This window comes from Melospiza melodia, chromosome 2 (genome assembly GCF_035770615.1).
Source record: "Melospiza melodia melodia isolate bMelMel2 chromosome 2, bMelMel2.pri, whole genome shotgun sequence".
NCBI classification, from domain to species: Eukaryota; Metazoa; Chordata; class Aves; order Passeriformes; family Passerellidae; genus Melospiza; species Melospiza melodia.
The window spans coordinates 77,826,943-77,851,400 of NC_086195.1; the positions used below are offsets into that span (position 1 = coordinate 77,826,943).

A 24,458-nucleotide genomic window follows, 5' to 3' on the forward strand; every position below is an offset into this window, starting at 1 on the left:
TTCTACCCTAAGTAGGGTTCTTATGGCAATCTAAGGATGTAGCCAGGATAACTTGTACTGCTCTGTGACATTTGAAGTAAAAAGCATAAGACTGGATCTTCACAATGGTTTTTCTTCTATTTGTAGGTTCGAATACAAGGTTTGACTGGAAATGTTCAGTTCGACCACTATGGTCGCAGGGTCAACTACACCATGGATGTCTTTGAGCTGAAAAATACTGGCCCTCGGAAGGTATGTGCTGACATTGCTATCCTCATGCCATATAAATGAGTTGTGTATGATGAAATAGTTATGCAGGCTTACATTAAAGTGGACTCTGCAGCTGGAATAGGTATAATACACTGCGTACATGGATACTTCTGGTGAAAGCAGCTTTTACCTGCATTTTCTGCTAGATGCTATGATTCAGTGCCTCAAATTGGGGAACACAAAAACAAGTGTGCATCTTGGACTGGTGGGATGTCAGTCAGTCAAGCATACTAATGAATATCAGTTGGATGACATGTTGCTAGGCTGCTGGGTGCAAATGGTTAGAATTCTGAATAGTAGATATTTCTTGTATCTTATCCCAAGATTTCTGTCTTGAAAATTACTTGCATTTTTAAGCAAGTTGATTTGTACATTCTGTGCAAACATGAACCATAAGCTGTAACTAACACTGGGCTTTTAAGGGTGAAAGGATAGAAGAGGAGAGAAGAGGAAGAGAGAATGACCTGAATACTTGCATTTTCTGAAATTTATTGCAGTATCTAACCCTGTGTGCTTGATTGGCTTGGTTGCTTGCAAGCAAATGCACATTAATACATGTCTAAGCAGATCCTTCATGACTGAATGCTCATTATCACTCAGCCCAATCACTTTGAAAATATAAGCTTGGGTACTTTGTTGATCCTTTCTCTTCTGTGCTGAAATTTGTCCATTTATCATAGAGTAAAACAAATAAAAGCAGAAAGCATACTCAAGCTCAAGGATTTTCTCTTTTTCTTTTGAGTCATTTTGATCTATTTTGCTTATGAGGTCATCAGAACAAGAAAAGGGGGGAGGTGATGATGAATAGGGTACTCATGGCTGCTTGAGTAGGGCCAAAGCAATCAAAATTGAGTTAAGTAGTCCTCTGCTGTTGGCCAGAGGTGACAAGTGCAGTAAATACTACCAGGTGAACTGTGTGTCCCTGGAGACGGTTACCTGCCACAGAGCTGAGGAGGCAGAGTGCTAAACTGCAGACCCAGAGCAGAATTGCACATTTGGATGTAAAAATTGCCACTATATCACAGTGTAGAGCCACAGACCAAAGCAAGGCATGTGCCTGCATATAAGGCCTGTTGGTGCAGTTGTCTTTTGAAAGTGTGACGGATGGCTGAAGAATAAATTGGGAAAGGTGAGTTTGTCTTTCCTCTCTTGGGAAGTCTGCTGTCTTGTGCCAAAAAATGTGTCTGATCTTGCTACCAGCCCTGCTTCCTTCCAGTCTCTGTGCCACACCATTGCCAGCCAGGAAAATATATGGGTGGTTAGGGTACACTGGAGGAAACAGTGAATTATGCCCTTTCCATCCCCTGTTCCCTCTTGTACTGGAGGAAAGACAAGGTGCAAATAGATGTGTTTAATTAGGTCACAACTTCAATAACTCATTAGGGAATTTACTTGTCAGCAAACTTTTGTAAAGGGTTGATGTTTCAAGCTTTGTCACCTGTTACGGGAGAGGTGTCGGTCTGGCACCACTGCAGGAATGTCTCCTTCCTCTCTTCTTGCCTGCAGTTTAAGGGGAGGGTGATTGCAAACAGAGGAGCTATGTCTGAGCTGTGCTAGAGGCCCAAGGAGCTTTTCTTGCCTTTCAGTCATGCCTCTCTGCTACTCCTAAGTCTTTACCTGTATTTGACATAACAAGTCATAACAGCTTTGACAGATCTGGCTACACACAAGAATTTATTTCTCATGTATTGGATAGTGCTTTATATGTGATCATTGGACCAGTTCTGTAGTCCAGCCTGACAAATCCTATATAATATGTGAGAAATGACTGTACTTAATTGAACTAAGAGGCCTTCACTATTAGCATCTTCTCATGTCCAACATAACATGACTTATGAGTCACCCAGCTGCCTTTCCAGTCAGAGTAATGCATGGATCTAATCTTTAGAAAAGTGATTTTTGTTGCCCACAGCTTTGAATATGTGAAGAGACCATTAAAAAATGGCACAGCTAGACAGAGGCAGACTTCCACATGGTTTAGTAAAACAGGAAATATTAGCCTATGCTCACATTAGTTTCATTTATGCATCACTTCTTACTTGGTTCTTCTCTGCAGAGCAGTAACAAAACCTGCTGGTGAGGGGAAAGGGTGGGAGGACAAGGATCACAGAGATGTAATGGAATGGCTCCTGTGACTGGAGGGTTGTGATCAAGTCATACAGGCTTTACACTGGTGCCCAGGCACTGGACCAGGGCCAATGAGCACAAACTGAAACACAGGAGGTTCCTTCTGAACATTAGGAAATACTTTTTCATGCTCTGAGAGTGACCAAGCACTGCCACAGCTTGTGCAGGGAGGTTGTGAAGTCTTCATCCTTGGAGACATTAAGAAGCCATCCTGACACAATCCTGGGCAACTGGCTGTAGGCTGAACAAAGGGGTATGACCAAGTGACTTTCAGAGGTCCCTTCCCTGCTCAATAATTCTGGAATTGTGTCATTCACCATGATAGGATGCATGGTGAATGATAAGAAACCTCTGGAAGTCATTTGTGAGTGATAAGGGACCTCTGGAAGTCTAATGTACATAATAAAATGAAAAAAAAATGGAAAATAAAAAGTAGACAAAGTATATACATTACATTGCATGCATTAGACAGTCTAAGATTTGGATTCTGAATTCCAACTTGGCAACATGAAAATTAGTTATCAAAATGTTTCCGTATTTTCTTGCTCTCAGTGGCTTGTGAGCTCCAACAGGATTACTTCAGTGGTTACTACAAGGTGCACAGGCCTTCAGAAAGGACACTGTTCGTTCAAATCCGAACCATTATGGCAAATTTACTTTGAGGCCAATATTTTTGCAGTATTTTTTCCCTAAAAGATAAATTCAGCCTCTGTATAAGTGGATGCAACTGAACTATGAAGTTCAATTGTGACCCAAATAGAATTGGAGGTATTTTTATAGCTAAATTCAATCCTGTACTTTGAGAATTTTTTTTTCCTTGTGAAGATGAGGTATTTATGGGAAAGCATACTGTTATTTAGTGCTCTCAGAGTGACTGTGTATCTCTATACTTTTATACAAGTGTCATGACATATCTTTCATATTTATTCAGTAATCTAGTTTCAGAGTTACTTTAGTGCAGGTTAGCACCGAATTACATACAAGCTCACGCCAATGCACAAAAGCTAAAATTCCTTTAAAAGATGCCTGTCATTTCTCAAATAATGCCTTTATCTCTGTCTGAATTTTCATATGGCACTTACTTCTGTAGCACAGTATATCATTAATTTTCTGCTTTCCTTCTGAACTTTATAGCAGTGAAGAATTGCACAATGAAAAATCATCATTCACTATCATAATAATTCCCCACACTGCCAGATTTTGGTGTACATATTTTGCCTTTAGCTAGTCACATTTTTTTGACAAGAACTTCACATTTTCAATAATCAATTTTATCTGTGGCTGTTTGGCTGTCTGGCTGAAAAAGAATATTTGTTAGAAATGCATACTACCAGGAAGAAAACCTTCCTCCTCACTATATCAGCACTGCTGACACTTCCTGTTAGCTGCAGACACCTAAATCAAGGCTCCAGTACTGTAAGAGAAATCTCAAAAAGAAAAGGAACATTTCAACTAAATATACCAGAACTTTTGTATATATAGTTTGTGCATGTTTGCTTCACATTGAAGTTCTGCCTGGAGCCCACTTTCCATTAAAATCCAGTTCTTTTTCTAGTAAGATAAACAAGGCATTCCTGTCTTCCAACTCTTGGTCTCCTGAACTCCTAATTCATCAAGGAAGGGAGCAAGGGGCAGTTGCTGCTGACTTGTTCCCAGGTGCTCCCAGAAACTGAGCCGTGCCTGCTTCAATTGCATCTCTTTGGTAGAAACCTTTTAGATCATCTGTCTGTTAAATCATGCTAGGCAAAAAGATCAGCCTCCCAATTCATTAAGTTCTCAGCAAGCAGGGGAGCCCCTTGAGGTGGAATTTGAACACTGTGCTGCTGACAGGTTTGTGTTCATGTTGTCCATTTGACATGGAGCTGTCAGTGCTGGGTCAGGAAAAAAGCCCCAGCAGCCTTGTCAGTGGATGCACAGACAGCCATGATCTATCTGTAGAAAAGAGAATGGGCAAGAAGGGGGAAAGAATAGGATTGGGGATTTTCTTCCATGGGATTACAAGGACAGCTGATTAAAATCTGACTCTAGAGAATTCATTGCCAGCAATGAACAAGGGCAGCTGTTTTACCTTAAAGCTGCTCAGGGAAGGGTTATGGCAGCCTAAATGCAGCCAAGGAGAGAAAAACCCAATTTGTTCCACCTCCCTGTAGGCACTTCCCAGAGATATATTTAGGAAGGATTCAGTCTCACCGTGCTTTGCAGTCAGTGGGAAAAGCAAGCACCTTTCTAGGAGGGATGCTTATCCTGCATGAGCTGAGTCACTGCCTGCTGGTACTGTCTGTCCTGTGAGTGTTAAAAAAGCTCAAATAACAGGATTTCTAATGTAGGTAATAAAAGGTCAGTGCTAGCAGTTAAGTGGAACAAGCCTGGTATAAATCCCAGAGCTGGGGTCTCCTGGGAAGCCCATGATGGAGCAAGGAATTGAGATCAGCCGTAGGATTGCAAAACTGTCATCCAGATGTCTTTCATTCCTCTGTCTAAAACCAAAAGATCTGGAGGACTAACAAACAAAAATATTCTTGTGGGTAGAAAAAATTCTTATACCTCATTTATGCCCCAGGAAGGCTTCAGGGTAATGAAAATGGGTTTACCTTGTGTCTCTGGTTGAAGTAAGTAGCTCAGGTCGTTCAGGACAAGCGAAGTGGAGGTGGTACCAGGTCTGTCTCTGTGCAGCAGGGGTGCAAGGGGATACACCCAAAGTGATAGATGCATACTCCCATATCTTACCAGACAGCACTTCCTTTGGACAAAACCATCTTTGGATCACTCTTATTCTTACAGGAGTTTATATTTGTTGTTGTGCAGAATGTAGACCTTACTGCAAATTATGTACATTTTCTTTTGCAGGTTGGTTACTGGAATGACATGGATAAATTAGTTTTGATTCAGCATGAACCTACACTTGGAAATGACACTGCAGCCATTGAGAATAGAACAGTAGTTGTCACTACAATTTTGGTAAGGTATTTCTTTTTTTTAATGCTTATACTGGTGTGTGACACAATCTCATTTCTAGTTATGATCTAATTTAGTCTGCCAGTTCCTAAGTTGGTGGGAGGATGAGAGCCATATATCTTAATTATACTGACTGTCATGTCTGCACAGATTTTTTTTTTTTTTGGTATGCATTTGATATAATGATTCACTTGAAATCAGGTTTTAAAAATTGACTTGTGGTAACTTTTTCTTTAATTCAGTCTTTTCCATTTTTTGCTAAAATAAGTCTCAGAGATATGAGTTCTTACAACCTCTAATTGATAAATCTTGACTCACAGAACAGTGGAAGAAAAGAAAAACCCAAAACCTTTAAATGACAGAATAGAACAGAGGGTATAAAATGAGATTACTGTAATACCAGTGTCCCTTTTTCTTGGTAAATTATAAACTCAATAATTGACTTTAGTAAAAGCTAAAGCTCTTAAGTGGTATGGTTCAGTCAACCAGTCAAAACTGGATTATCTATTCTTAATTGTGGATGAAAACATGAATTTAGTAGATGCATTCTTAATGTTCATTCAACATTTCAGTAAAATTTCCATTTTAATAAAATCAATATAGATTTGGAATTCGATTTTGCAGGATTATTGTGTTTTTAAAGAGTGGTTGCATAGGAGAATGAGTTGCTTGATTAATTTACATTTTTAATTCACAATTTTTCAAAACAATTGTTTCTTACAAATCTGTATTTAAAAAAAAAATATTTAACTTCTTTTTTTCCTCTGAAGTCAGACTTGCCCTTTATAGCTGATGTTTATCAAAGCCAACTGGCAAAGGGTGACCTTTACGTGACCACTTTTAAGATTTTACATCTCAGTTCACTGCCCTTTTCACCTGCCTCATTTAGACAAGACATGTTAACCCAATAAACTGTGTCTCAAATGGGAAGGAATATTCTGTAGGTGTTAAAAAAATAATTTTTTCTAACTCCATACAGAGTTTAAAGTAATCCAAAGGAAAGCATCAAGCAATGTTCTATCTAAAAATACAGTTAATTACCAGATTTTCAGCAGTCTGTATCAGCACTTATGCGTTAATTATGTCTTAACAAATCTCCCGTTGAAGGTTGTCATTCCAGGATACAAAACAACCAAACTACCATACAGGAATTCAGAATATAACTCCTAACCAAATTGTGTAACTTTTAATTTTATTTTTGCATGGGAAATTTTAAATATATGTATCTTTTTCCTAAAAAAAAAAAAAAAAAAAAAAAAAAGACTCGATGATGGAAAAAAATATACTTCAGTACAGTCCTCCTCTTTTCAGCCTCTGATGAAGAATCCTATTTTAAGAAATTGATCAAGGAAGAAAAGAGTCCCAAGATGCTGCGAACATTCCTAACTAAGGCTCAAGTATTAACCACCAGTCTAGTAACATTGAGCTAATTTTTCCATATGGATTACTGTTCCTCTGACTGGATGACCAGGCACTGAACCACCAAGAAAAGTTCTGTGACTAATCTGAAATGTCTAGAACAGATGATGTTAACCTTCAACTTTGCCAAGCTGAGAAGAGAACGATGTGAATTACAAGCTTTCAGTCGAAATTTTCCTCTCAAACCAATCCTGATACCTTTGACTGAAGCTCTCACACATGAATACTGTAATTTCCATAAATAGCTCCAAGCTTAGGAGAAGCGAGTAAAATATAATAAGGAAAAGTAATAGAAAAGGTTTCTGTTCACCAGAAAGGAAAAAAAAAGGAAAACAAGAAAGCTTTTAAAATGTGTTATCTTGCCTGTCCTGTTTGCATTGAAGCATTTTGATGTGCGTAATAAATGTTATCTTCAAAAGAACTTTTCCAATCCCTGTATTGAAGGGACTGATGGGATCGTTTGCAAAACCAAAAAGCTGAATTAGTATTCCAAAGCATGCCCTATGTTAATGCAGCATGTCATTTTTGGATAAATGCAATTAATTGAAAGCAGCATAGCTTCTTGACCAAAAAATGTCCCCTTTCCATGTTTCAAAATCACAGTGCAAGAGAAATATATTGGAATTTGGTTTGAATAAGAATATATGGTGAATTCTGCCTTATCATGCTCATCTCCCATGTACTGCTCTGGGAGCTGCACACATGATGCTGAAGGCAGAATAGAACCATGATTCTTAATATTGGCTTGCTAGGACAATGTATTTAGCATCTGCAAGATCACACACACAAAGAAAAGAAATATTTAACTACAATAACTTTCATACTCCTGTTATTTTTCTCTTCTTTGTTATGTTGCAAATGCCACAGAGACTTTTTCACCTCTTCATTGCCCTCTTCATGTTGAAGGGAAGTTGAACCATTGTAGATGACACATTTAATTTTGGTTGCATGCATAGTTTCCAACATTAAACTGAAAAGCCTCTGCAAGCAGTGCTGTCAGACTTTTCAGTCTTCAAAGACAGATGTCATGGCAGCATAGGAAAAGCTTACAGGTTTTCAGCATGGCTCGCTTTAATTTTTGCCTAAAGCCAAATAGCACAAGTTGATTTGTCCTCTGTTTCTTCAGCTTTTATGTGTCTATGCTTACTTTGCTGTAGTGTGGCTGTATGCCTGTTGCATAGAAACTGCATCATAATGATCAGCTCTGCACCCAAAGAACTTAGTATAGTGTTTTCTACTTGGCAAAATGTTTTCTTCATTTGTAACACAGTGAGAGCACGTAGAAGTTATTTTACAAATTTGGTTTAGGCTCTTAGCCTATCCACATTAGCTGTGTGGTGCAGTAGCAGCCCAGAGAGAGGAGGCAGCAGGGGGCAGCTGATGTTCTTTACCAACTGCAATTTATAGCTCCTATTCTGCACCTCATGTGATGCACAGCCTCCTGCACTCTGGAAAGGACACATTTCTTACCTGTGCAGAGGCATTCCCTTTGGGGTGAGATGGTAACACCTCCAAATGCACAGTAGGCTCATTGCATGACTGGAGAAGGGATGCTCTTTGCAGCCCTGCTCTAAACTAGGGTAAAGCAAGGGACTTGTCTAGCTAAGGAGAATGATCATCTCTAATTCTGCAGGTTCAGAAATATGGTCCCAACTCGTTGAGGAAGAATCTAGGGAAGTTGGCTCAGAAGACTAATCCAAACTCTCAATACATTTCATGATAGGGCCAACTCTGCACTTAACTCTGAGACTGCAAAACTTAAAAATCACAAAATTCCTGTAAAACCAAAGCTTGACGGTGAGCTGCATCTGCATTGTGCTTACAGGTCAATATTTGAATGAGATATCCTTGGTGTTGGCAGATTAAGTTCCAAGGGCAGGATTCAGTTCACAGCCAAGTCACCTAGATGTGGATGGCTTTACAAAGGGTATTGATTCAGTTGCATTCAGTGACATTCAAGATGCTCTAGGATGCACAGCCTGTCCCCCATTTCTTACACTGGAAGGATCACCCTTGCCTGTCTCATGCTGTATATGTGACCTCTTCTTCTGGATGTTTTAGCTGGTGTATGCACTTTTCCAGGCATGTGGGATAAGTTTTTCCCCAAGATTGTAATTCCGCAAAAATTTTGAAATTGATTCAGTGGCCTATAGGTGGATGCCTTATACTGAGGGTATCAGACCTATCTGTAACATGCAAGCACAAAGCACCTGCAGAACAGCATGTTGGGGTCAAGCAGGTCACCTTAGGGCATCTAAGATGATAGGCAACTTTCATTAGGTGACTGAGAATCACCATCACTGTTTTGACTGATACTCGTGATAGAGTCTTACCTCAGAAATTCTAATTATAGGCTTTTTTCGCATAATAGAAAGATATTTTTTCATTAGAAACTTTATTAATTAAATTCCTCAGTAGTGTGGAGAAAAAAATGAAGTTTGTTGCATGAAAATAATAAAGATTTCAAACCGAATCCTGGACACTTTATTCAGAAGAAAAATAAAATAAAAGAAAAAAAACTTACCAAAAAAACCTTCCATTGACATTTACAGAAGTTTCTTTCAGAATAAAGTGTGATAATGTGTCCCACACCTGTTCTAAAAATTAGAAATTTCCTTGCACAGATATCTGCCACTTTTACAAATTATTTTTGCAATGGTGAATATTTTGAAATCCACTTTGGAATAGGAGAACCAAGTTTAAATCTGTTTGTTATTTGGGTTAGTTACTTTGTCCGACTTCCCTTATAGTATGAATCATCAGTTGTGAGCATTTAACTGTACACATGAATTTGTGGCAATGTGGTGGAATGATCTGTTTACATCTATAAAGGTAATTGTTGCAGACATCAACTTGTATTTGCAAATGTTAAGTATTGTTATGAAATTGTGAATTATATAAGTAAAGCTTGCACCATTTCAAATATCTGTTCCGTGCTAGTCATTGGTCATTTCAATGTGGACTTTTCCTTGATTCAGTACTCCATAGAACATTCTTAAGCAGCTGAAATCTTGCAAATATTGCAATATAAAACCTCATTCATCAATAAGTCAGAGGTGTGCTTTATATCAGTAGGTTAAAAGCTCATAGTCCAAAAATATATTAAGCACAAAGATGGTGGGCAGAGATAATCTTTCTATTAGACAAGATGCTAAAACTGGAAACAATTAAAAAGTAGGCCTATGTTTTCAGCTATTTCAGCTGATTTAAAAGAAGATAACACCTCTCCACAGACGACTTGCAGCTCTTGCATTTTTAGACTACCATGATTACACCATTACTACTAACTTTGAAAATACTATTGCAAGGAATCATACAAAAGAAAAAGGTCTTTTTCAGTGCCACAGATAGAAAAGAGCATCAAGATATGGCTAAGTACATGCTATTGATCAATTCAGGTATTTCATGACTTCACAGTGTGACCTTGAAAGTTTATCCGTGTAAGTTACTTGTTAGCAAAAGGTGCCTTGCAGTGTCTTTTTATTATAACAACTGAACACCTCATCAATTTGAGACACCCTCAAAGTCTGAAATGGACAGGATTTAAAACTAGGGCTACCATTTGATTTCTTTCTTTTTAAAAAAATCTTTATAAGATACTCACATGCAGTCCCACCTGCATTCCCCCATTAAATTCTATCTTGAAAATAGATATCTGATTACTTGGCAGGTAAAGTAGGCACAAGAATTAAAGAATAAAATAGGTTAGGAGGGAAAAATCAACATAGTAAGCAAATGATAGTAGGTGTTGCTGTTATCTTTAATTGTGCCATTCCACACTGGCAGATCATACTAAGTTGCTGCTTCTTTGAAAGCAGTCACAGCAAGGCATGCTACCTTACTCTGTAAGCTAATTGCATTATGAAAAATGCTCTCTGGTCTGTTTTGCTCTAAATCAGTGAGATCAGTGTAAGAAAGGGAGGTGGATGGGGAAGAGAACCAATGCAGTTCCTCCAGGTACCCAACAGATCCCTGTCAGGTCTTAGTGGTCTCTCAACTGCATGGGATGACCTCTCCGTGTACCTACCAAGGACAGAACTGAGCCACTCCACTTCCCTTCTCAGTGTTCCCTCACACAACTCCTGGCTAGGAGGACTGAAATGCACTTAACCTTTAACAGAAAACTTGAGGCATCTGCCACTTGGCTTTGCTGTGCAAAAACAGTTAAAATGCTTTTTTTGCGGCAGCCCTGCCAGTGGTGGGGTGCAGGCAGAAGCACAGTGTCTGGGTTTTGGAGGAAGGAGTAAGCTGATCTGGCATACACTGTGCCTGTCTTTGAGTCCATTGCCAGAATTATCTCCTGGTGTGACTCTAGTTGCATGCCTTTGGCTGCAGATTTATGGCTGAATCAGAAGAGCTGGAAACCACTGACTCTGGCCTTTGGAAAGCAAAATTGCTTTTGAGGTACAGCAAGCAATGTAGCTGAAGCTTGTAAGGAGAGTTCACAAATGTAGGACAGTGGACAGATTTTGTTGCCCTTCTAGCAAGCAGTTGGCTAAATCACAGACAGGACAGAATCTTTTTCACCTCTGTTTATTTTAAACTTTTTTGTGGCAATAACATATGTGGAAAGGCACAGATTTTGGCTCTTCCTCTCATATGAACAAAAAGTCTTTGTGGGGGAAGAACATTTTATACACATGGCCAAAATACTTCCAAAAACCAGGAACTTCTGCAGAGGTCAAGATCTCCCTGCTTTTCTCCCTCTCTCCCTCTAGAAGACCAGTGGTTGAGATCAACGTGATTTAAGTAGGGATAGGAATACAAGAAAAAGTGCAGGCTGCTGGTAATACTCTGCAGTTTTCCTTTGAAAATTCAAACTCCATACAGGCAAAGGCACTCATTGGACTGCACTCGTATAATACCACCTATCCTCCCTTGTTAGACACCTAATAGAGGTTAAAAATTGTTGTTGCTTACAGATGATGTTCTTGTAGTTTCAGAGGAGCAGGCATTGCTGCACTACATATTTAAATTTATTTTTATTCTTGTGCTAATTATATCTGAAGGAAAGATGGGAATGGGGCAGAATACTACCAAGGATAGTGTCAAAAGACCAACATTTTCCAGGTATAGCACAGAGAAAACTTAAGTTGCCAGTATTTTGTGATGTAAATTCAAACAAAGGGTGACCTAAATTACCTTTTATATTAGACAAATATTTCATATGGAACTGGCTCTGAATATGAATTATGTGAAGTAATTTAAAATATCATCAGAAAGTACAGTTTTACTTAATAATTTCTAAAGTCTGAATTCACATAGAGCTAATAAGAAAATTGCCTTGATATCCCAGTTGCATAATGTTCACTATTGTAATAGCATGGTTAGTACAGGGAATGCAAGATCCGCTCTTCAAGACAGGTTTTACTCGTTCTCAATGGCACTCACTGTCCCAAATATTTGGTACTTCTTTTTCATACAACATGTAAAGTCACTGTCAACTTAATACCATTCTTGTCCTGGCATATCACTGAAGTTCATCCTAAGAAACCTTGCAGAATCTGCACTGTTTTATTTTAAAGGAAAGATGCATATTTCCTTGGGAGTGTATTTCTGTGTTCTCAGTAAAATGTATGTAGCCTCTTAGGAGCTATACATTCTAAACCTCGAGAAATGAAGCCACTCAGGCTCTGTATCTGAAATTACATAGGCAGTCACCCCACTATGTTAGAGGATGTGCTTACTCACTGAAGTCAGAAGTCTACATTGTACTTCATGATCTCACAGCCCTTTGCACTGTATAGGCCCAACCTCTATTCATACTTTAAATTTAGCATATACTGCACTAAGGTCTGTCATTTAAAACAAAGTAAGGTTGATAATTCTTGTGAAATGTATAACCCAAATCAGTGTGAAGAGTATATCTTGCCAGAAGGATTTCTGTTCATACATTTTAATTTAAACCTGCTAATATTGTCCATGAACTTTTTATAAATTGTGTGTTGTTCAGTCAGCTCATGACATGTTTGGTTTTTTTCAGACTATATTCGGTACACTTCTCCTTTACAGTTCTACTTCTTTCATTATAGGAAGCCCCATATGTTATGTTCAAGAAAAACCATGATACGTTTGAAGGGAATGACAAGTTTGAAGGATACTGTGTAGATCTGGCATCAGAAATTGCAAAACATATTGGTATCAAGTACAAAATTGCCATTGTTCCTGATGGAAAATATGGAGCAAGGGATCCAGAGACAAAAATCTGGAATGGGATGGTGGGAGAACTTGTTTATGGGGTAAGCATACCAATTTTTGAAGCAGGATTTAATTTATCATAGTATAAGTCATAAAATAGGAAGTATATGTGCATTTTATTTAATCTTGAGGTCACAGAAAAGAAACATCATCTTGTTTCAGGTCTGTGAGTTATCACTTATTTTCAAAATTTAATAGTTTCATCCAAATTCTACAATTTATTCAATTAGTACCTTGAAACATTAGAACATCCATAGTTTGTATATCCCTTAAAAATTCATTAATGTTAGAGACCATCTATTCTTGACACACCGTAAAACTTGGTTGGGAAGAATATCACTCATTAATTAATTTTCATGGAATGGTGGACAGATCTTTTTAAAAAGATGGGATTCTTGGTCTAGTTTGATAAATGAAAAATCCACCATCATATATATTAAACATATATATTGATCATATATATATAAACATATATATTAAACATTACAGACAAGTACATAATTAGGCAATTCACAATGAAGACAGACTTTTAAGATGACCATCAATTATAAAATTTAAGATCAAACCTGGTAAGTTTAACAACTGAGAACATTATGTTATAGAGTGCTCTGGAGAAGGATTCTTCAGAATACCATAATAGTTAGCAATTCTGTTGACACATAAAGTTCCAATATTTAAAATAAAATAGCTCCAACAGACCTAAATAAATATTTTCAGTATCTGGTGTTACCAAAAGTAGGAAAACTCAGAGCTGAGCTTGCTGATGACTACAGTTGCTAGTATCTGCACTGAGAACAGTTCAGAATTCTTAGAGAAATTTTTAATTTCAGTGTTGGAATAATAAAAAAAATCCTCAAACTACTCAGATGTCAATATTTCCACCCATGAATTCATAACATGCCTCAACCTCCTCATAAAAAATTCCTGCATACCAGTTGAACCATCCCCATTTTCACAATTCCATTGGCAGGTCAGGCCATACATTGCAAAGGCCTCGTAGCTTTTGTAGCAGCTCCATTTCAGTTCCCTTCTGCTAGTTTAGCATAGCCGCTAAATTCTCCATTAGCATCAGTTCAAGGGACTCTGCGGAATGAAACAGTCTCTGTACTGTAGGAGTGTGGGAAATGTTGCCCCAGAATTTCAGTGATCTCCCTTCCCCATTGGCATGGAAAGGTTATATCAGGTTCCCAAAATTCTCTGTGTTCTTTGACGTTCGTGAAGGAGCCAACTTCAATTTTGTCTTTAAAGAATAGAAACACCGAATGTCACCAAGCATGTATATCTACTTCAGTGTCTTGAAAGCAGCTCAATTCTTAAGATAGTAAAAGATAAAGATTTTTCAGAATTATTTTATCAAGTATGGAGGTTATTCCTTTTCTGGCTTTTAATTGCAAGAGCAAACCCATGGACATCAATGGCCAAGCAATATTTCATACTAGAATGTCTTTTTCGATTATCCAAGAAATGTTACTATTTAGGAGAAATCTCTTTTGTTCATATGTACTGTTTCAGTGGCCTATCATCTAGTTGAAAATTATAGAGGAAACTTGATATTACACTTTCATTTTCTGTTTGTATTGGGTATTCTTTCCCTTGTTTTATCTTAAAAAAATTTGCCTCATCAATCCTAAATTGCCCTAGAACTAGACTGAAATAAAAACTGTTGTAAGGAAGCTCACACAGATGTGCCAACACCTACAGCTTTTAACAGAGCTGAAAGCTGTACAGTTCACAGGTATGAGGAACCTGTTGCAATTTACCCACATGAAGAAGGCCAACCCAGAATACTAGGTCAACATTTCATTTTTTGTAATGGAAAAGAGTGAGGAGGAGGCTTTTTCCAGCTATCTGTTTAGGATGTCCACAGTCTTTGCAATTCTGGGACTAGGCCCTGGGAATGAGCTGCAGCAAAGCTCTTGGAGCTGCTTTTTTACTGAAGTCAGCTGCTGCCCAGGACATTTGCTCCACTGTCATAAGGCAACCTGAGGCTGTATCGATCCTGATGTATCAGTGGCACCAGGGAAGGTCCCTGCGCTTCAGAATTTGCCTGATTAATCTGCTAAATTTCAAGCATGGTCTCCACTACATTTTTGGCCCATAATTACTGTCCAAAACAATTCCTGAGCCCAGCTGGACACCGGGATAGAGCAGACACCTTTCCCTACAAGCAGCTCGAACGAGGCCACGCAGGTTGAGAGGTCGGGTGACTTTGATGGCAGCGACGCGGCCTGTCCAGTGCCGCTGGGCCTTAAGGCCAAGAGCTACACCAGGCATGCTTAGTGTACTTCTACATGTGTAGCTTTAAAGGAAATTGTTCTTTCTGCTACTTACAAAGTTTTCTGCTAAGGATTTCCACAGGGAATCCATCAAGAGCATCCTCCCTGCAAATTCCTTGAGTCCTTGCCAGACAATTTACAGAGCATCAGGTTCCCAGGCCTAGGAGAAAACAGAAAAATCAGTCAGGCAGAGACTTTGCTGCAAAGCTCTGCTAGAAGAAGAGTATGTTCATCTTCTCTGATAGATCCCCTAATCATAAACACAAATAGTCTGAGTAGTTGGCTGTATTTCAAGCAAGGCTTTTTATTTGCAGCCAGGACTGGGAGGGAATTTGCAACTGAATTAGCAAGTTGACGAGATGATCTGTTTGGGAAACATTTTACAGCTTTTAATTCCCAGCCATGTTAATGGATTAACAGACAGTTTTGCTCTGGCCAGTGAGATTGGACTCTTTCTGTACAACACAGAAGATTCCTCTGCTCTCTTGCTCTTACCATCATACCCCAAAGCCCCTTGGCCCTATCCTTACTACTGAGAATGGACATGTGAAAATTTTTTCCCATGTTCCTTTAAGACTTGTATGCACCAGAGGTTGTTCTGGTACCTGGACACTCAGGTACTGCACAGAGCAGGGTAGTAATTTCCTGAACCCCGTGGCTGATTTTTCCATCATGTCCCAGAGGAAACATCATATAAAATGCTGTGGGGTACAGTTTTGCTAAGATTGTGCAGAATATCACGGTGGGGATGGTTAATTTTTTTCCTCTTCTGATTTTAGCACATTATTAAAAACAACGAGGAAATTTTGGTCATTTGTCCCCGATGAATCCATATGCATGTAGTGATCTATGGGGATTCTGTTTGCCTTGATATGTAGCTCACAGAAGAAATGCTGGCTGGGGATGAAATGCCATTAAGCACATGTAACAGGTGTTTCCAAATTCACTAGCAGTCAGCTCCAATTAAATATTCATTCTCCTGACACAGAATGCTTTTCTTTCACTGCTTAACACAAAAGGTCACAACTCATTTCTGTTTGAAATCTCAGAAGCCAAGAGCTTCTGAGATTAAAATCTGTTTCTGCATGATTTTTTCTCAGATAGCATTACTACCTTCACAATACGTGTACCAAGCATAAATTTTATTCTCAACATTATAATAATTATATATTCTGGAAAAGAAAATGTCTCTCTCCATCAGAATTAATCTTGTCTCTTTCTATAATATTGGAAGGATCCAGAATGCATTTGTACTTGGTAATGGTGGAGCCTTGATTGAAATGCTGTTACAGACGCAGTTATTTAACTGTGAAGTATCATTAGTCTTTGTCAAAACAGATTTCAATGGCAACAAAATCATTAATTGTTTTTGCACCATAGTTATATTGTTAATCATTTAAATCCATAATTATATGGTGTATGTTAACTGGGCAAAGCACATAATTATCATGCACAGCTATTTTCATTATTTAGCTTTTGCAATAAAGAGTTTATGTAGGCTTTACATGGCACACAATAGTCATACAAAAATAATAATATGATCAGTCTGGGGCACTGTCGTTTCTCCAGTTTTTTGTCATTTAATTATGACCTAGCTATATATTTTCCTTTTAGATTTCTTGGCATAAAATAGATCTATCTAAATTATGAATTATCTGATACTAGATCACTATTGTAAAAAAATAAGTTAAGTTCCTATTTCTCCTCTTTAACTCCTTCAAGTACTGTAGGCAGCAGTTTTGATGATGTTCAAGTCCTGCATACCCTATTTGAGCATTTAAATTTCGAATGATACATCCTCTCCAGTATTTCACATATAATATGCAATGTACTAAGTAGGTATTCAAAACCTCCTCAATTCACACTCACTTGGGGAAGTCACTTTTCCAGCTCACACTGTGAAAACTACAACCCCAGGAATCTGTTTTAACCCCAGTTGAAATCTGCAGACACAAAAAAAAACCCTGTTAGCCAACACCTTTGAAGACCAGTGACTAGGTCTGTCATTTACACTGTGTTAATGAAGATAACACTATATGACAAACACAGAGAGGATTGGCAGGAATAGATTACAGTTGCCATGAGTCTTTTGCTTAATCAAAGGACTCCACATTAGACATTCTCAATAATTAAAATTTAGAAATACAAAAGATGTTGACTTTAAAGAAGGAAACCATTCTTCTGGAGAAAAGCTACTTATGAGTAAGATGAAAAAAAAATATGCAGAAAAGCCAGTAGCTCAAACCATCCTGCAGTCTTTAGACTACAGAAATTAAGTTTACTTTCTAATTTTCAGGCTAATTGAAATATTGATATTGATATTTTTGTATTTTAGACATGTTACCCTTCTCAAAGAATAGCTGTTTTCATAAAACATCTGTTTCAGCCTGATTTAGATAATCACAAGGGATTAAGAAGCCAAATTTTTAAAAAATGCCTTGTATAACAAAATGTAAATTAAAATTCAGAGAATTAGCAGTGTTATCATAATGTTTACCTGAGACATTAGCACCAGACATAATTTCTGATACCTTTGCAAAATTATGATTTCAGATGACTGCTTAAAATGTAATATCTTTATATAAAATTTTGGAAAGTGTTTACATCACAGCTATTTCAGAATGACAGATATAATCTGATGATTAATATACAGCCATCTTAATACAAATGTGCATTTTTGGGCCATTGAATGAGTCAATTCTTTTGAATTATTTACAGTTGCAAAGCTCTCAAAATAAGTTTAATTTTTAACCACCCAATACTGGTTGAAAATAAAACTTATATGGCTCGATATGAATTAGCACATAAAATAGAAACCACAAATTAATTTAAATGCATTTACCTGTTTCAAAGTTGCAACATGACAAATAAGCTCCTTTTCAATATTTTCTTTGGCACACAAGCTATTTACATAACACTGGATTAAACTATTTGAGCACATCCTTATTTTTCAGCATGTTTTAACCTCATTGAAACCACAGAGTGTTCACAAAATACAGTTACTCTCCTGAGCCCATAAGCTGTATAGAAGTCCACACTGGTCACAGGACACAGGCTCTGCTCTGTGGCTATACCTAGGCACAGCACTATGGTGATGAACAGGACACAGGCTTCAGCAGCTCTTGCACCTGTTCCCCTCTCAGGGATGCATCCTTTGCCCCAAAGTCCCCACACAATTCCCATCTGAAGCACTGCTGCACTGACAGCTTTAGTGTAAAAGGCAAGGCTAGGCAAGGAACAAACCTTAATGTAGTGTAGCATCCCTAAAGAGAAGAGCAATGCATCAGTTTAGCTCCAATATTTTATGGTGCATACAGACATCATTGTTAGCAGCCATGATCACCGCCATCAATAACGATTCATTCAAGATTGGCATCGTCATCCAAAAAACATGTTAGAAATACATTTTAAAAATATTCCTGACACTAGTGGGAATGGATTCAGCACACATTTTATCCTTTCAGCTCATAATTTTGCACACCTATTTCCTGTATACTTGCCATTTTTTGCTGTTTAAAATCTAATTCAATCTTATTAGGCTATATGTCCCTTGAGACAGCTCTGTGCAGTTTGGTGAAATCACAGCAACAGTTAACCACTTTAGCAGCCTGATGCCATTTGGAGCTTTTTTGAGTCTATGAACTGCTTTACCTCAAAATATTATTATGTCTTACCAAAATACAGCAATTAAAAAGTCTCTATACATTCAGTGACAATAAGGTCATTCTCATTTTCCATTCTTTCTTGAATTCGTTTATTTAAATCTAAATTAATGCCCAAAATGATCTTCCTATACTGCTGCTCACCTCTATAAGATTTGCAGAAAAATTAAGTATTTGTATAATTCTGTAAAATAAAAACCTGCAATGTGCATGTTTTACTGAAATCATATTGAGTAAATGCAGTGTGATAGAAAGAGAAAAATGCTACAAAGAGCATTTAAGCCATGGTGTCCTGCTGATGTTAATAACATACCTTTGGAATTAGCTGCTTACCAAGTGTATAAGCACACATCAATTAATCTATACATCTATATTTCTTTTTTCTTTATAGAAAGCAGAGATTGCTGTTGCGCCTCTGACCATCACTTTGGTACGAGAAGAGGTCATTGATTTTTCTAAGCCTTTTATGAGTTTGGGGATATCCATTATGATCAAAAAGCCCCAGAAATCTAAACCAGGAGTGTTTTCCTTCTTGGACCCTTTGGCGTATGAGATCTGGATGTGCATAGTCTTTGCCTACATTGGTGTCAGTGTGGTCCTGTTCCTAGTTAGCAGGTTTAGTCCATATGAGTGGCACACAGAAGAACCAGAGGATGGGAAAGAAGGACCCAGTGACCAGCCTCCCAATGAGTTTGGCATATTCAACAGCCTCTGGTTTTCCCTGGGTGCCTTTATGCAACAAGGATGTGATATTTCCCCAAGGTTTGTGTCAAATCTTTTTACATTTGCATTTTGTCTTCAACACTGAAGCATAAAACTTTCTTTCATTAATTTTCCTGGCAGTGTTTTGAAGTCCATTCTTCAACCTTTTCTTTTTCTTTTTTTTTTCTTTTTATTTTTAAATAGCCATGATAAGAGCAACAGATAGTCTACTTGAAATTTCAGTCACTACTGTTATTTTCCCAGTGTCAATGTGCATAAACCCCAAATAGCTGTCAGAAACAGCAGGTTCACACAGGGGAAATTCCACTGGGTTGACTTCTGAAGAACTGTGTTGTTGTTAGATTAGTTCCATTGTGTTGCAACCATGAAATGCATGCACACAGTTGTGCTGAATATCTGCCTTGCATCAAGAAATGTCCCACTTCTGTTTCAAGTTCTACAGTGCTGCTTCACACATACTGCTGTCTGTGAGAGACAATATTTGACTGTTTCTGAGAAGCCACTATGTGTTGCTTTTACAGCAACAGAGGACATGCCTCAGATCTACTACATGTTTAGTTCTATAGTACATGAGTAGTCCTATAATATATGATAATCTAGTAAGTGATTAGTGTAATACATGCAGTCCTGAATTTCTCAACATTTTATGAAGTTAGTGGGCAGTAACTAAAACTTTTTAATTAAATATTATGACCCAGTCTTTCAAACTTAAAGGCTTCATTTTAGCCATTTGCAGTGAAATTTTGAATGTTCAGCATTGGCCTAATCCTTCTATTATTGAAGTTAGTAATAAAACTGGTGCTGATTAAGAGTGGATGTGCCTTGCTCCTCAACAACCTTCTCATCAAATTGCAGGTATTGAAAAGGAAAATACAAGTTTTTATTTAACAGAAATATCTTTTCTATCAAAAAATTCTTGCTTCCTAAAGAAGAAAAATGTGAATATTCAATGAATGATTGCAGTGGCTTGTGGAATTTTTGAGAAGTTTGGGTGACAGGAATATGTTAATCCTAAAACCAACATAATCCATATGCAAAACCTTTTGCATTTTTTTTAAAGAGGAAACAGAGAAAGCTACTGATTTTCAGCTACCATGCTTTACTTTTGTCTCCAAAAAAGATTACCAACCCAGTATCTTTCGACACTTTTTTCCTATTTTTAGGCATGTCCTGAAATAATAGGAACACTGAGGTTACTGTCCAAGAGGATTTAAACTTCTGTGTACGTGTGATACACATTGGTACAGTGGACTACGCTGTAGACATTAAGTTTCTAGAGTAGAAGCACCTATTAATATTTAAAATGCAAATGATCTTCCTCCCATTGATTGTTGCTTAATGACAAATGTTCAGCAATAATGGTGCCTTCACTCTCTCTCTCTCTCTCTCTCACTTTTCGTGGCTCAAGAGACAGGAAAATGTGCATTATCTTATTCATGTTTAGATCCCTCTCAGGTCGCATTGTCGGAGGTGTCTGGTGGTTCTTCACGCTCATCATTATTTCATCCTACACTGCTAACCTCGCTGCTTTCTTGACTGTTGAGAGAATGGTCTCCCCCATAGAGAGTGCAGAAGACCTTGCCAAACAAACCGAAATTGCTTACGGGACACTGGACTCAGGGTCAACCAAAGAATTCTTCAGAGTAAGTTGGCACGTCCATTAGAGCAGCTATCCCTACCAACCACTCTTTTAAGATGCTTGGAAATGTGAAATAATGTGACTTTGCAATTATATGCAGTATGGTTTTGTAACTCCTGAAATGCTTTAGCTACATTTTTACCCCCACAAGACCATTTGTTGGAGTTTTCAGTTTTTTAATCTGTGGAAAGCTTATTGATCCTGTCAAAAAAAAGGAGATACAAAAGAGATGCCTGGGGGGATACTGAAGCAAGTGATAATTAAAGCAGCATTGCACTATTGATTCATGTGAAGCTACAGTACTGAAGTGATGTGCAGCATTGAAAGCCTATGATGGTAAAGTGGAGTCTTGCAGGTTTTGTTTCTGCTTATGGATTTGGCTGCGTGCATTTTGCTTTAGGGTCTTGGGTGGTGGGTAGGAAATGCATTTTTTAATTTGCTGACTTTCAGATGGATAATAAAGAGAAAATTTAACTCGAGGGGATGTGGTTGGAGCATTAGGAAACAGGATAAATAGCCGTTCATATGCCTGTGCTGTCTCTATTGATTACTTCATTGTCATTTGCTTTCCTGCATTAGTGTGGTTGGTATGTAATCCTCATCATTTGCCAGCTGGAAAGCAGGGAGCTTGGACACATCACAGGCAGCACATAATAAACAGTCCTTCCTGCTTTATTTCATGACTCCAGCAGATGAAAGTTAAGCTCAGCTGACCAAAGTGAGTTTAGTGTTTAAACACAGCTCTGAATAAATGCTGTGAGCCAGTATCCCTTCCTTGAAAATTTCACAGCTAATTAGGTCATTATTTAGCTGAAATGTGAAGATTAAGGGATTTTTAGAGGTCAGGAAGATGGAATGAAAATTTCTTCTAATTGCCTAATTGAAAGGAATTCTGTTAGGTACTCACACGCACCTTCACTGTTTTCAATTTGGCCAAACTGAACTCAGTAAACCATTAAGAAAATTTTCAGTGCCATTTGGAAACTGTAGACAATATCCATTCAAAGACAGTGTCTCAAGTGAAATAACCTTTTTATTGCAACAACTATCCCCATAGAAGTGTTTGTAAATCTGTTCTGTTAGCTGCAGAAAGATGATTTATAAGATACAGATTTCACTTAACAAACGCAGTGATTGGACCTTCACATCATGAAACTGCTCAAGGAGTTCAGTTTAACCCAGTTTTCTAGATTTCTTCTGTAGACACTGGAGAAAGAAAAGCAGCCCTGTGCATCCTGTGTGAGATGTGTGTGTTATGACGATATAAAGCACACATTTAAGTACCTGCCTCTTTACTTGAACTCTAGAAGGATCCAGCTGAAATGGTTATGGTGCTTGGTACCTCGACTGTTCACTAAAAGGTTTCTAACTACCCCTGTCTTACTGTTTTTTTAATGAGTTACAGTCCCTCCTACCGATTGTTTATATTCACCTATGTTTCTCCCGTAAACACATTTTTAGTTCTTTTTGTGGAAAGTTAGATATTTTATTCTTGGAACTCAAGTTTCAGTCCATCCTAAGTTGAGGTGGTAACCACAATATATGGATACAAATAGATCTTTCTACTAGAATGAAACTGTGATGATACTTAAAAACATGATGCTGATGGTCAGGCAGATTTATGTAACTTTGCATTTATTAATTTGTTGCATTTTTAAGAGTACCTAGTGCTTGCAAATTTGTTAGGTGATGGTATGCAAAAATTAATTCCCAAAGAAATAGTAAAGAATGAAGGACTGGAATTTTTTTCTTAAGACTTTCAAAATACGTATACGAGCCATTGTATTGAAGTAATGAGATCAGATATTTTGATGTAGAAACACTATTGGTGATAAAAATTTCATGGTTCTTTTAATTCATCATGTAAACACAGAAACTCAATATTTTATGCAAGTTCTCATTTTAAAGAGAAGATACTACGATGGAGTGAAGTGTCTAAGGTGACAGCCCTTTTTTCACTTCAGTCTTAAAGGGCTAAGAGAAAAAAGAAGGAAAATCAATGTTGCTCTTTTTATTTTTTCTTTTCTTTCAAAATACAAAGGGAAACTTTAAAATTAACTACAAATACTAAGTACTATTGCATATGCAAAATATGAAGCTTAATGAAAATTTTAACTGTGTTGATCACTTTCTTTAAAATGGTGCAGTTGAGGCCCTGCGTTCAAATGATTTCTAGTCTCTCTCACAATATAGTGATTCTTAATGATACTTTATGTACTATTTCTAAAGATATTTTTCACAAAACAGGGAGAAAAATAAAATATCAACAGACAATATTTACATAAAAGCTGTTTTCAAAATATATAAATTAAGACATAGCCTGAAACAATAGTACAAGAAGATTGTGTGCCAAGTCAAACATTTTGTGGGTTTGGAAGCAATTCACTTCTTGGTATTAGAATCATGTGTAACTTTTCTGTCAGTGGTGATTATCTGGCTGAAGATGAGCCTTCAGGACATTTTCTCATCATTTTGTCATTTCTGATCAAAATGTCAGAAACACCTCTTCAGCCTGTTTTAAATCTGAATTGAAAGCAGAAAAGGGAAAATCATTTTAAAGCCAACATAAAGAAAAAGAGGAACTTGGATACTGTTAGCTGTTATATACTCCTGTTTCCTGGTGTACATGCAGTCAGAGTTGTATTTTCCAGGCAAACTGCTCAAGAGGGAAAGTAGTTAGCTTTAGCAGTTCTACTCAGAAAAGCCCGAAATTAAAATTATCCCAGCTGGGCTGACTGCAGGGAAAGCTGCAATGTTTTCTCATATGATAATAAAAAATACCTGTTAGTTCATTCTTCAGTTTTCACTCTGAGTTGATATGTAGAAATTGAATGCAAGCAAATGAAAGTTTGAGAGAAGAAAATGCTAGAGAGCAGATACTTTGTTAGACTTTCCATATTTTTCTATTTTCATAGGCAAAGGAGGCTAGATGCTAAAAGAAAAAAATAATTAAATGCAGCCTTTTCCAATTGATGTAGAGCAGTGTTTCCTGTTACTAATCAAGCTGTTTTATGTGCTGCATAAAGTTATAAATGAAAGTGACCTATTATATGGTTCCTTTATAAAGAAATAGATGTAATGGATGTTAAGATGAGAGAAATGTTTGAAAGTGAAGGCAGACAAAGGCAAGAAAATACTCTTGAAATTATGACTGATTTATTACTACACTCTTCCATTTTTTTCTCTCTGTAAATTTAAATCCATGTAATT

The 24,458-nt window shown here is 37.5% G+C and overlaps 1 protein-coding gene across 7 annotated transcripts in view; it reads left to right on the forward strand.

Annotated features, from left to right (window-relative positions):
- The window catches only part of GRIA4 (glutamate ionotropic receptor AMPA type subunit 4), a 216,090-nt gene that overhangs the window by 146,624 nt on the left and 45,008 nt on the right, over positions 1 to 24,458 (forward strand). For 6 of the 7 annotated variants that reach the window (XR_010026717.1, XM_063148929.1, XM_063148930.1 and 3 more), the window contains exons 8-12: positions 127 to 231; positions 5,224 to 5,334; positions 12,783 to 12,989; positions 19,278 to 19,648; positions 21,054 to 21,252. Coding sequence is in view for 6 of the 7 variants with exons in the window: in XM_063148929.1 (XP_063004999.1) it covers positions 127 to 231; positions 5,224 to 5,334; positions 12,783 to 12,989; positions 19,278 to 19,648; positions 21,054 to 21,252 (993 nt within the window). In the remaining variant the exon portion in view is untranslated. Of the gene's footprint in view, positions 1 to 126; positions 232 to 5,223; positions 5,335 to 6,642; positions 9,676 to 12,782; positions 12,990 to 19,277; positions 19,649 to 21,053; positions 21,253 to 24,458 lie in introns of those variants that run through there. The other variant, XM_063148932.1, reaches the window with a different exon arrangement.